Below are 12,884 nucleotides of genomic sequence, written 5' to 3'. Positions count from 1 at the left end.
ATGCAGCCAGTATTGTCAAACAAACAGAAGCTGCATCCATCCGAAAATAATATTGGATGCCATTTCTGTCCCCAGTGACCTCGTTCAATACACCATAGCTGTCTAGCATGTTTTTGCACATTTGTCAAAGGTAGGCAGAGAAATGGATGACACGCACATAACCCATGCCGTAATAAACTACAACGGACTGGAACCTGTGATAGATTATGATGTGTTACGCTGTTCTGCCAGAGCCGAGGAGGATGCAGATCTGTTCTGCAATGCCATTTGGATGAGGTGTCAATCTTCTCAGAGGGTGATCTGGGTGGTGCGACCTGACCCGTCTCATGTTCTACAGCCTTCGGTGAACCATTTGGCACACACCCGTTGCACTCTGAAACACTTCGTCCCACACGAGCAACAATTTCCTGGATTGATGCATTATATTCTTTCATGCCAATAATGGGCTCTCTTTCAAACTCACTGATTTGATGGCATGGTTCATGCATGCATCTTCGAGGCATCCTGCATGTCTGCTCCAAATTGGTTCAAATGTAAATCATTTGTGAAGAACATATAACGTACAAGTCCTGTATGTATGAACATCCTGTCTCTAGTCTTCAAGGATTTCTGGTTTTTTTCTGAACATGGGCTGGTAATTAATAGAGTAATTAATAAAATTTTACATTTAGCACATGGATTCCTGGATTCAATGTCAACTTCCTTTTGACATTCTAGATTATATAAACAGATAAGAAGTTCATTAAATTTGTTTTTAGCGCTCTAACATTCTGATGCACAGATAAATTTATTTTGTGTGACGCTTCATTTACCAGGACCTCTTTGAAAGCAGTTTATCTGAATTACTCATTTTGTCTTAAAAAAAGCATACATCTCTCAGATGTACTTATGGGAATTCTGCTGTTGATGACAGTGGTACCCCTCCCACTCTATCTAGAATACAAGAAGTTTCTCAGAAGAAATTATTTTAGAATTGGTCACACTAGCACACTGTGTTTGATTTCTCTTACTGAACCTTACAGAACCCTTTCATTAAATTTGTGTCATCTGTTTGCTTTATGTATTACGGAATTTACATGTTCATCTCATTTCATATCACTTCTTAGTATTACCTTTAATTATTTAAATGCTATGCCATCCTAACCATGTCACTGGATACTATTAATTTCTCTCTCTTTGCTACAGGCATTGTCTTGCATTTATCAAATTTTAAATGCAGCTGCCATCCATTAAACCAAGTGGAAATTTTGTCCAAGTCTTTCTGCATTTCCTTAGCTTCCTGGAGACTGGAGGATCAACAGTGAACAATCAGAAAGTGATACTAATGCTGTATAATAAACTTTTTATTTATTTCCATTTTCCTGACAGAGTAGTCTGTGAAAGGAAACCATCAAGTCAAAGCTAGTAGACCAAACTAGACACTGCATGACCAACTCTCTACATCTACACTCTGCAAACCACAGTGAAGTGCATGGCAGAGCTTACATCCCATTGTAGAAGCTATTACGGTTTTTTCCTGTTTCATTAACGTGTGGAGTGTGGGAAGAATGATTGTTTGAATTCCTCTGTGTGTGCTGTAATTATTCTAATCTTATCCTCACAATCCCTATGTGAGTGATACATAAGGAGTTGTTGTTTATTCCTAGATTCATCATTTAAAGCCAGTTCTTGAAACTTTAACAGGCTTTCTTGGGATGATTTACATCTATCTTCAAGAGTCATCCATTTCAGTTCCTTCAGTATCTCTGTGACACTCTCCCACAGATCAGACAAACCTGTCACCACTTGTGCAGTCCTTTTCTGTATACGTTCAGTATCTCCTGTTAGTCCTATTTCGTACAGGTCCCACGCACTTGAGCAGTATTCTGAACTGGTGAGTTATTTGCAAGCAATTTCCTTTGTAGACTGTTTGCAATTCCCAGGTACTCTACCAATAAACCGAAGTCCACCATCTGCCTTACATGTGACTGAACCTGTGTGCTCATTTCACTCCGCATCCCTACGAAGTGGTAGACCCAAGTATTTGTTTAAGACAGCCAGTTCCAACAGTGACTCATTGATATTATAGTCATAGGATATTACATTTTTTTCATTTTACAAAGTGCACAATTTTACATTTCGATTACTTAAAGAAAGTTGCCAATCTTTGCACCACTTTGAAACCCTTATCAAAATCTGATTGAATATTTGTACAGTTTCTTTCAGACAATACTTCATTGTAGATAACTGCACCATCTGCAAAAGTCTGAGGTTACTATTAATATTGTCTGTGAGGTCATTAATATACAACATGAACAGCAGGAGTCCCAACACAGTTCCCTGGGGCACACCCAAAGTTTCTTGTACATCTGACAATGACTCTCCATCCAAGATAATATGCTGTGTCCTCCCTACCAAAAAGTCCTCAATCGAGATACACATTTCACTTGAACCCCCATATGGTTGTACTATTGACAATAAGTGTAAGTGTGGTATTGAGTCAAAAGCTTTTTGGAAATCAAAGCTTTAAGTATGTCATGTGAGAAAAGTGCAAATTGGGTTTCACATGATCAATGTTTTTGGAATCCATGCTGGTTGGCATGGAACATTAAAATAAGCGGTCAGGCCATAACAGTAGAACGTATATGGTAATGAGGGCTGACATCCAATGAACAATTGAAGAAAAAATCGTGACAATTATTCCTGGTCTCAGTCAAATGCTACACAACTTCATCAAAGGAATAGAGAGCCGTTTGTTATACATAGCAGATCACTGACAGCAGTTGTGCTGAGGAATATAAAAAGCCACTTGGGCACACTGGTAAATAACATAGTAGTCCTCCAAGAATACTTCCCCTGTCATCTGGGATCCATTTTGCCATTTTCAGTTGTGACAACACCATACATACAACTGGCCCTTCTCCCTTTATTCTTCTTTCTGCAGCTGAATGCCACACTGCTTGATGCCCATAATACTGCTCTTGCTCTTAACCAAATCAAGTGAACCTTAGTAGTCAAGTGATGAAAACCTCCTGGCATCTTCTAATGAGACATTGTGGGGCGGCGGGTGAGTTTGTAACAATAATTTAATTAATTGCTGGATATATGCTTGCGTGTTGAATCAGTTTCTGGCTTTTAGAATGTTGTTAATGCTGTCTTTCGCCGTTCTCAACACTGGCTCTCTATTTACTTCTTGGCACCCAGAAAGTGATTTAATAAAACATGGAGCCAGCATTTAGAGATCCTAGTGCCCACTTCAATTGAGATACCATTATAGCTGCAGCTTATAGCTCTGAGGAATTAGGAGATTGTCCGGGATTTCTAATCAAAAACGGTTTTCCAAAATAGTTGAGTATATTCTGAAATTCACTGATAAAAAACACAAGTATCCCTACAACCTAACTAACAGAGCAGTTCAGAGTCTAATGCGCTGATGCAATTATAAATGTCCGAATTAAATGTTAAAAAGAATGCTCGCCATAATTTGATGAAAATATTTCATCAAACGCCACGCAAAATTTTTGGTAGAATGTCTGTCCCGCGACGGCACGTGAAAATACGACAATACGCAAACTGAAGCTAGATAATGAAAATCATTCCAGAATTAACACTTCACATGAAATGTTTTCATGGTTCCGCATATCTCTAGTAACTTAATACGGCACCCGAGGCTGTTTGTAGCAGATACACTGATGCGACGCGACTACCGACACAGATGGCGTGTCATTCAGCGTCTGGAGAGAACTGGGGCCTTGCTTCCTCATGTAGCGTCCTTATATATAAAGCCGCGGTGCGGACGGCGAAGGGAACGCCTGATCTTTTCGGCTCTCTTGACTAGCCGCTGGGCTAGTAACGTACCACTTCAAGTTACATAATAATTTATAGCTTCTTTTGCTTATGGCCGATGAAGCTCTTAATTTAAACGTGCATTCAGCACGCAGGTAAGTATTGATAATAAAATTTTGACGTGGCTAAGTTAAATATTTTGGGCGAGAGAATTAATTAAATTACACTGCACGCAGTAGATGAGCTCAGAACTGGCCCTTTTGAGATCCGCTATCGCTATAATTTTATAGGTATTCAAAAGAAACTTTACACATCTTCATAGTCATAGCGGACCTCCAACCTATTTAAATCTAAACATCCTAGCCTTATTTATTAGCCTACTTAATCTATCTTGCTTCCTTCAGTTTGGAGATGAAAACCAGAAAATCATGAATTTCCACTAAAATCTTAATTTGTGAAATCCAAAGTACTGTTTTTATTAAATCATTATGAAAGATGAATCTAAATATAAATTTTGAAGTCTCTAGCTCTTTTCTGTTGCGCCAATGATTTTTCTAGAAAACGTCCAAATTTCGAAAATGGCTGAAGTTGTCGAACTGATATTTAACACACATTAATTTAGTATTATTCCTGACATGCTAGAAAAGTTTTAGTTCATTCGCTTGATTTTTAAGGTATTGCGCAACATTTATGACGTCAGAGCTAGTTACAGCAGACTGGCTGGCACACAATGGAAACGGATGTGAATTTACTACAGCGTGAGTAGGCTGCTTCCCTACAACATCACAGTCAAGATAATTTTAAAACACATGATGAAAGGCGGTTTTGATTGCCATCTTTAAACCAGGAAAGAATTTTACATGGCCTCACAGCTGTCCTTCCTTATTTTATACAGTTTCATGCATGAGGTGTGGTAAGAACATGTCTGCAGCAAATCTGATGTCACAGGTTTTTAGACAAAAGACTTTTAAATAAAGTAATAAATAGCCTATTGTAGAGGTTTGTTCCCAGGTGATACAAGCCTTAACCACACTGAGTGTAGACAAAAATTCACCATATTTCGGAAGTGTTGATTGGTTTGTAAAAATATAAGGAAGAAGTGGCAAATTCTGTCTTAGATTTTGAGCTTATGTTCATCATAGCACAAAGACACACACACAGACAGTGATGAGCCAAAACATGATGTCCTCTGCCCACTGTGAGATAGAATATCACCTGTTGGTGTTGTGGGCATATTGCTCAATAAGGAAAATGTATAAGCGGAGCAGCAACAAGTAAGGACTAATTCTAATGAAAATACAGGCCACAAATGGGGAAATCCACGGACTTGTGTGACTCTGATGAGGGGAAGATTGTTTTGATAAGGGACAGAGTGTTATGGCCCAGCATGTGGGAATGTTCATCTTAGAAACAGAAAAACTGGTCAGCTGTTCCCATTCTTCTGTTGTGTGCATTTATGGAAAGTGGTTGTAGGACGATCAAACCACGAGTAGGCAGCTTCATCACAGAACACACTGTAGAGGAGGTTGGTGGCAGTCTGTAGTGAATTTGATGACTGAGTAGAATGATGATGTAAGCATAAGTGTTTTTGGAGCACAGTGTTCAGAGTACAATATCGAACTTGAGGCTCCGCAACAGACAACCCCTATATATTCCCTTGGTGACCCAATACATCATCTGTTGCGACTGCTTGAGGCTCCACAACAGCCAACCACTATAGATTCCCGTGGTGACCCAATACATCACCAGTTACGATTGACATGGGCACAGGACCATCGAGAATGGGCTGTGGGACAGTGAAAATATGTTACCCAGCCAGGTGAATTACATTTCTTCTTACACCAGGTTGATGGTCGTGTCTGGATATGCCATCACCCAGGTAAATGACTGCTCAAAATGTGCTCCACACAGTGGACACAGGCCAGAGGGGACAGTATTATACTATGGGTGACATTCACCTGGGTTCCTGTCTGTGGATAGTAACCAAAGGCGTCAGGACAGCTGTGGGCCTACATGAAGATTATTGCAGACCACGTGTATATTTCCATGCGTGATATCTTCGCCAGTGGTGATGACATCTTACAGTAGGATAACTATTCCTGTCATGAGGTCAAGATCATGCTTCAGTGGTTTGAGGAGCATGATGGTGAACTCATGTTGGTGTCTTGTTCTGGTATAGGTGTCTCAGGAAAACTGGAGAAGGTGAAAGGAGCAAGAAAGTACAACAATAAGGAAGGGACAGAGTAAAGCAAAGAATTCTCAACATTGCATTGAAGTGAAACTTCTTTGTGAAAAACAATATTCCAGGGCTAATATCTTTGTCACTATTTAACTTTGTACCTTGGTATATATTTCTTTTTGATTTAAAGATAAATTGATTATTCAAAATTAAATACAATTGCTCATTATAATGTTAAGTACTAAGTGAAGTAGTGCAATGCTTAAAGTGCTGGACTCGTATTTGGAAGGCGTGAGATTGAAATTCCCATCTCTCTTTTCCTGAAATCAATTCCGACAAATCAGTAAGTTTATTCTTTTTCCAATATCACTTGTGTTCCATTTCTGATGCTTTCACTGCCAATGTGCCATTTGATTCCAAACATCAGTACTTCCTTATAATGTTAATTTCTTTACCATCCCTAATGCATTTGGAAAAGTTGTGATCTCATTCTGGAAGAGTAGTACTATGTTTTAATGTGTGCACTTCAAATTGCACTATCATCATGCATTTTAATTTGTTATCTGCACTGGTGAAAAACTACTAATTACATGTAAATAGTCTACACGGGTTTGCCGCTGGATCACGTTGTGCAAGCCTGTGAAGACTATTTTCAACACATCCACTGGGAAAGCTTGAAGAGCCACTACTACTTACATAATTAAATTATTTACTTCAGCATAATAAGTAATGAAATTGTAAGTACAAATGCAGTTTTTCCCCTTGTACTAAGGGTAGTTTGTTAACAGTTACTATATTAATCAGAATAAACGATTATGGCAATTTAATCTAATTGGACAGATAAAAAATCATCTCATCAAGTGGTGGCAGAACTCCACTTGATGAGTAGATTTTTTATGCAAACTTGTGGAGCCAGTGGCTCCTCATTCTGGTAGAAGGGTTGAAGGGGAAGGAAGAGGGATGAAGGAAAAGGCCTAGAGAGGTTTACGAAAAGGAGTAGAGTTTGGAAAAGTCACCCAGAACCCCGGGTCAGTGGAGACTTACCGGATGGGCTCATCCTGTACTCTCCTGCTGCTGCTTGACGAGTAGATATTTTTATCTATCTAACTACATTATATAGTCAAAAATAAACTGACCCACTCACCATTCATCGAACTTACAGTGATTAATGTGCACCCACAATTACTATAATGTTTTTCGTTTAACTTATTATGTAGCTTTATCTTTAATGATAGGTTTGTGTAATACAACAGAGAATGAGGATTGTTTTGTACATGTACTACAAATATACTTCATTACTTTCATTGAAATGTATTCAGCTCCATTTATGTTATTCTGTTATTGCAGTTATAGAGGATACTCCTGAAAAAGGGGGAAAGGGTGGGATCAGAGGAGAACAAAAGAAATTGCAAAGTGCATCTCAAATGTTGATAAGAAACATATCTACTAATTAGATGGCAAAAAGTTAACTGAGACAGCAAAATAATAGAACCCCTAGCTTTGGAATTTAGTGTCATTAAATGTACTAAAATTTAGAGGAAAATGGAATTTACAATGTTTAAGGAAATATCAGCCCCTTTACTGTCGCTTATGAATTCCATATTCCAAAATCAAGTAATTTTTTGGCTTTTTATGCAGTTCTCAATTTTTGTATGTCTCGTTAAAAAGCCTTGCTTGTGATTCATGAAAATATCATTTCAGACATTATTTTCTTGACAATCAGTTTTGTTACACTACTTGATATCTCTCCCATGAGCCATCTAACAGTATTGTCAGTTACTTCTAATAAAAACTTCTTAACTGTAGTGTATGACAGCATTCCTAATAGATATAGTTGTATTGGAGCTCATAGTGTTGTTACAGAAAAAATGAACATTTATTTTTCTTTATTGAAGACTGCTGTCATTAGTGTAACAGTGTTGTAATCTCCACTGAAGCTATAAAGACATGACATTCAAAAACTGATGTTGTGTTCTTAGTTTTGTCATTTAAATAGGTCTTTGTTTACTACTATTTCATGTGTATGAATACATGCAGTAATAATATAATTTTATTGCAGATGTTATATCTTGGGTTTGGCACTCAACAAGCTGTAGGCAGAGACTGCCATGATCTGAATAAGCGTGTAGAGCTGTATTTGGATGGTGTAAAAGCTGATCTCCCATCCATAGAATCTATTGTTGTGATGAACATACCATCATGGGGTGCCGGTGTACAGCTGTGGACCATGGGCACAGGTTCTGTATATAATGACATCAGTTTAATTTAGATTTGTTAGGCATCTGTATTTTATCTTCTCTCATTACATTATGTACAAACAACAAACACACAAAAATCTATGACTGGGATATAAAACAATGAATTGTAAAATCTGCCCTGTTGTACATTTGTTGGCCATGGAACTTAATCTTTTCATTCAGCTACAGTTATCTGTAACATCAGTGTCACTGTTATTTACATGTTACATGAATGTGTTTTTTATTTATTTACAGTTAATCTGGATAAAACTTATAGTGACAAAGAGAGAAGTTGATTATTCATTCATTCATTAATACTTGTTCCATAGATCATGAATATGACATCTCATAATGATGTGGAATGGGTCACTTTAACATAAGTTTTTTTTTTTTTTTTTTTTTTTTTTTTTTTTTTTTTTTTTTTTTTTTTTTTTTACACAAAATAATCAATTAATTGATGTTTTAGAGTTACTGCTTCATATCTAAAACTTCATCTTTTGAGTAGGGGTTGTCATTCAGAAATTCTTTCTATTTCCCTTAAAATTTTGGTTGGCTGTCTGTCAGATTTTTAAGGCTATTTGACAGATGACCAAAGATTTTTGTGGCAGCATAACTCACCCCTTTCTGTACCAAAGTGAGATTTAATCCAGAATAGTGAAGATCATCTTTTCTTCTAGTGTTGTAGCTATGCACTTTGCTTTTATTTTTGAATTGGTGTGGATTATTAACAACAAATTTCATAAGCGAATATATGTATTGCGAAGGTAGTGTGAATATCACGAGTTCCTTAGTAAATGTCTTCAAGGTGATCTTGAGTATGCTCCAGCTATTATTCTGATTACCCGCTTTTGTGCAATGAATACTTTCTCTCTTAATGATGAATTGCCCCAAAATATGACATCATAAGAGAGGAGTGAACGAAAACAGGCATAGTAGGCTAATTTAGTGACATGTTTATCACCAAAATTTGCAGTAACCCTAATAGCGTAAGTAGCTGAACCTACCCATTTCAGCAGATCTTCGATGTGTTACTTCCAATTCAATTTCTCATCAATGCACGCACCCAGAAATTTTGAATATTCTGCCTTAGCAACAGACTTCTGTTCCTAGTCTATATTTATCAATGGTGTTATGCCATTTACTGTACAGAACTGTAAATACTGTTTTCTCAAAATTTAGTGAGAGTCCATTTGCAGAGAACCACTTAATAATATTCTTAAAGACATTATTTACAATTTCCTCAGCTGATTATTGTTTGTTGGGTGTGATTACTATGCTTATATCATCTGCAAAAATTACTAGCTTTGCATCATGAATATAGAGTGGCAAGTCATTAATATATATTAAGAACAAGTCTGAACCCTGTGGGACACCATTCTTGATACCTCTCCAGTTAGAAGACTCTGCTGATTTTTGCAGACTATCTGGACCGTTACTGATGCTTACCTTTAGAAGTGCAAAGTTTGCCCTCTCCCTCCTCACAACAGATGAGTCTTTCTCAAACTAAGATCTGAGTGACTTGACCCTCCTTTCCAAGCATTCCCAATTAGACAGTGTTTCCCACTGAAGAAGGGATTAGATGTTTGAAAATAAGATGTATTATTATTTTCTATTTTGTGTTTCTATCAGAAGTACTATGTATTGTGCTTCCTGGGTGGAAGCACTGACCAATCTTTCAGTCTGTGTCTTGTTTTAACATTTTTCTATTTTATATGAGTAATCACATTTCTGGCTATTCCTCTTGTTTTGTAAATGTATGAAAGTGTGATTCCTGCTTGTCGTTGTTTCATTGTAAATGTTATCTCACTTTCATAACTATTTTTGACAATTACTGTCTCTTTCCTACCACATTATTGTGTTGATCATTTATTTTTCCTCCTCCCATGAACCATGGACTTTGCCGTTGGTGGGGAGTCTTGCATGCCTCAGCGAAACAGGTAGTCATACCTTAGGTGCAACCACAATGGAGGGGTATCTATTGAGAGGCCAGACAAACATGTGGTTCCTGAAGAGGGGCAGCAGCCTTTTGAGTAGTAGCAGGGGCAACAGTCTGGATGATTGACTTATCTGGCCTTGTAACATTAACCAAAACGGCCGTGCTGTGGTGGTAATGCAAACGGCTGAAAGCAAGGGGAAACTACAGCCGTAATTTTTCCTGATAGCATGCAGCTTTACTGTATGGTTAAATGATAATGACATCCTCTTGGTGTAAAATATTCCAGAGGTAAAATAGTCCCTCATTCGGAACTCCGGGTGCAGACTGCTCAGGAGTATGTCGTTATCAGGATAAAGAAAACTGGCGTTCTACAGATCGGAGCGTGGAATGTCAGATCCATTAATCAGGCGGGTAGGTTAGAAAATTTAAAAAGAGAAATGGCTAGGTTAAAGCTAGATATAGTGGGAATCAGTGAAATTCGATGGCAAAAGGAACAAGACTTCTCGTCTAATGAATACAGGGTTATAGTTACAAAATCAAATTGGGGTAATGCAGGAGTAGGTTTAATCATGAATAAAAAAAATAGGAGTGCTGGTAAGCTACTACGAACAGCATACTGAACACATTACTGTAGTCAAGGTAGCCACAAAGCCCATGTCTACCACAGTTGTACAAGTTTATAAGCCAATTAGCTCCACAGATGATGAAGAAATTGAAGAAATGTATGAAGAGATTGAAGAAATTATTCAGATAGTGGAGGGAGATTAAAATTTAATAGCCATGGGGGACTGGAATTTGATAGTAGGAAAAGGAGAAGAAGGAAAGTAGTATGTGAATATGGAATGGGGCTAAGGAATGAAAGAGGAAGCCGCCTGGTAGATTTTTGCACAAAGCGTAACTTAATCATAGCTAACACTTGGTTTAAGAATCATGAAAGAAGGTTATATACATGGGAGAGGCATTGAGACACTGGAAGGTTTCAGATAGATTATATAATGGTAAGACAGAGATTTAGGAACCAGGTTTTAAATTGTAAGACATTTCCAGGGGCAGATGTGGACTCTGACCACAATCTATTGGTTATGAACTGTAGGTTAAAACTGAAGAAACTGCAAAAAGGAGAAAATTTAAGGAGATGGGACCCAGACAAACTGAAAGAACCAGAGGTTGTAGAGAGTTTCAGAGAGAGCATTAAGGAATGATTGACAATAATGGGGGAAATAAATACAGTAGAAGAAGAATGCGTAGCTTTGAGAGATGAGATAGTGAAGGCAGCAGAGGATCGAGTAGGTAAAAAGACGATGGCTAGTAGAAATCCTCGGTTAACAGAAGAGATACTGAATTTAATAGATTAAAGGAGAAAATATAAAAATGCAGGAAATGAAGCAGGCAAAAAGGAATACAAACATCTTAAAAATGAGATGGACAGGAAGTGCAAAATTGCTAAGCAGGGATGGCTACAGGACAAATGTAAGGATGTAGAGGCATATATCATTAGGGGTAAGATACAGGAAAATTAAAGAATCTTTGGAAAAAAGAGAACCACTTGCATGAATATCAAGATCTCAGATGGAAAACCAGTTACAAGCAAAGAAGGGTAGGCAGAAACGTGGAAGGAGTATATAGAGGGTCTATACAAGGGCGACGTACTTGAGGGCAATATTGTTGAAATGGAAGAGGACGTAGATGAAGATGAGATGGGAGATAAGATACTGTATGAAGAATTTGGCAGAGCACTGAGAGACTTATGTCAAAACAAGGCCCCAGGAGTAGACAACATTCCATTAGAACTACTGACAGCTTGGTAGAGCCAGCCTGGGCAAAACTCGACTATCTGATGAGCAAGAAGTATGAGACAGGAAAAATATCCTCAGACTTCAAAAAGAATATAATAATTGCAATCCCAAAGAAAGCAAGTGCTGACAGGTGTGAAAATACTGAACTATCAGTGTAATAAGTCACAGCTGCTAAATACTAACATGAATTCTTTACAAATGAATGGAAAAATTGCTAGAAGCTGAACCTTGGGGAAGATCAGTTTGGATTCCGTAGAAACGTTGGAATGCGTGAGGCAATACTGACCCTATGACTTATCTTAGAAGATAAATTAAGGAAAGGCAAACCTGTGTTTCTTGCATTTGTAGACTCAGGGAAGACTTTTGACAATGTGGACTGGAATACTCTCAAATTCTGAAGGTGGCAGGGGTCAAATACAGGGAGCGAAAGGCTATTTACAATTTGTGCACAAACCAGATGGCAGTTATAAGAGTCGAGGGGGCATGAAAGGGAAGCAGTATTAGGATAATGGAATGTAGTCAATTACATCAGGTGATGCTGAGGGAATTAGATTACGAAATGAGACACTTAAAGTAGTAGATGAGTTTTGCTGTTTGGGGAGCAAAATAATTGATGATGGTTGAAGTAGAGAGAAGATAAAATGTAGACTGGCAATGACAAGGAAGGCGTTTCTGAAGAAGAGAAATTTGCTAACATCGAGTATAGATTTAAATGTCAGGAAGTCGTTTCTGAAAGTATTTGTGTTGTGTGTAGCCCTGTATGGAAGTGAAACATGAACAATAAATAGTTTAGACAAAAAGATAATAGAAGCTTTTGAAAATGTGATGCAGAAGAATGCTGAAGATTAGATGGGTATATCACGTAACTAATGACGAGGTACTGAATAGAATTGGGGAGGAGTGTAATTTGTGGCACAACTTAACTAGAAAAAGGGATTGGTTGGCAGGGCACGATCTGAGGCATCAAGGGA

The 12,884-nt window shown here is 37.8% G+C and overlaps 1 protein-coding gene across 10 annotated transcripts in view; it reads left to right on the top strand.

Moving 5' to 3' along the window:
* Positions 1-12,884, top strand: part of LOC126457959 (diacylglycerol kinase epsilon) — a 199,868-nt gene that overhangs the window by 146,010 nt on the left and 40,974 nt on the right. For all 10 annotated transcript variants that reach the window (XM_050094706.1, XM_050094707.1, XM_050094709.1 and 7 more), the window contains one exon: positions 8,004-8,181. In XM_050094706.1, the coding sequence (XP_049950663.1) occupies positions 8,004-8,181 (178 nt within the window). The remainder of the gene's footprint in view (positions 1-8,003; positions 8,182-12,884) is intronic.

Source organism: Schistocerca serialis, chromosome 2, assembly GCF_023864345.2.
Source record: "Schistocerca serialis cubense isolate TAMUIC-IGC-003099 chromosome 2, iqSchSeri2.2, whole genome shotgun sequence".
In the NCBI taxonomy this organism is placed as follows: Eukaryota; Metazoa; Arthropoda; class Insecta; order Orthoptera; family Acrididae; genus Schistocerca; species Schistocerca serialis.
The sequence above is the reverse complement of the archived record's forward strand: the minus strand, read 5'-3'. Positions and strand labels throughout refer to the sequence as shown.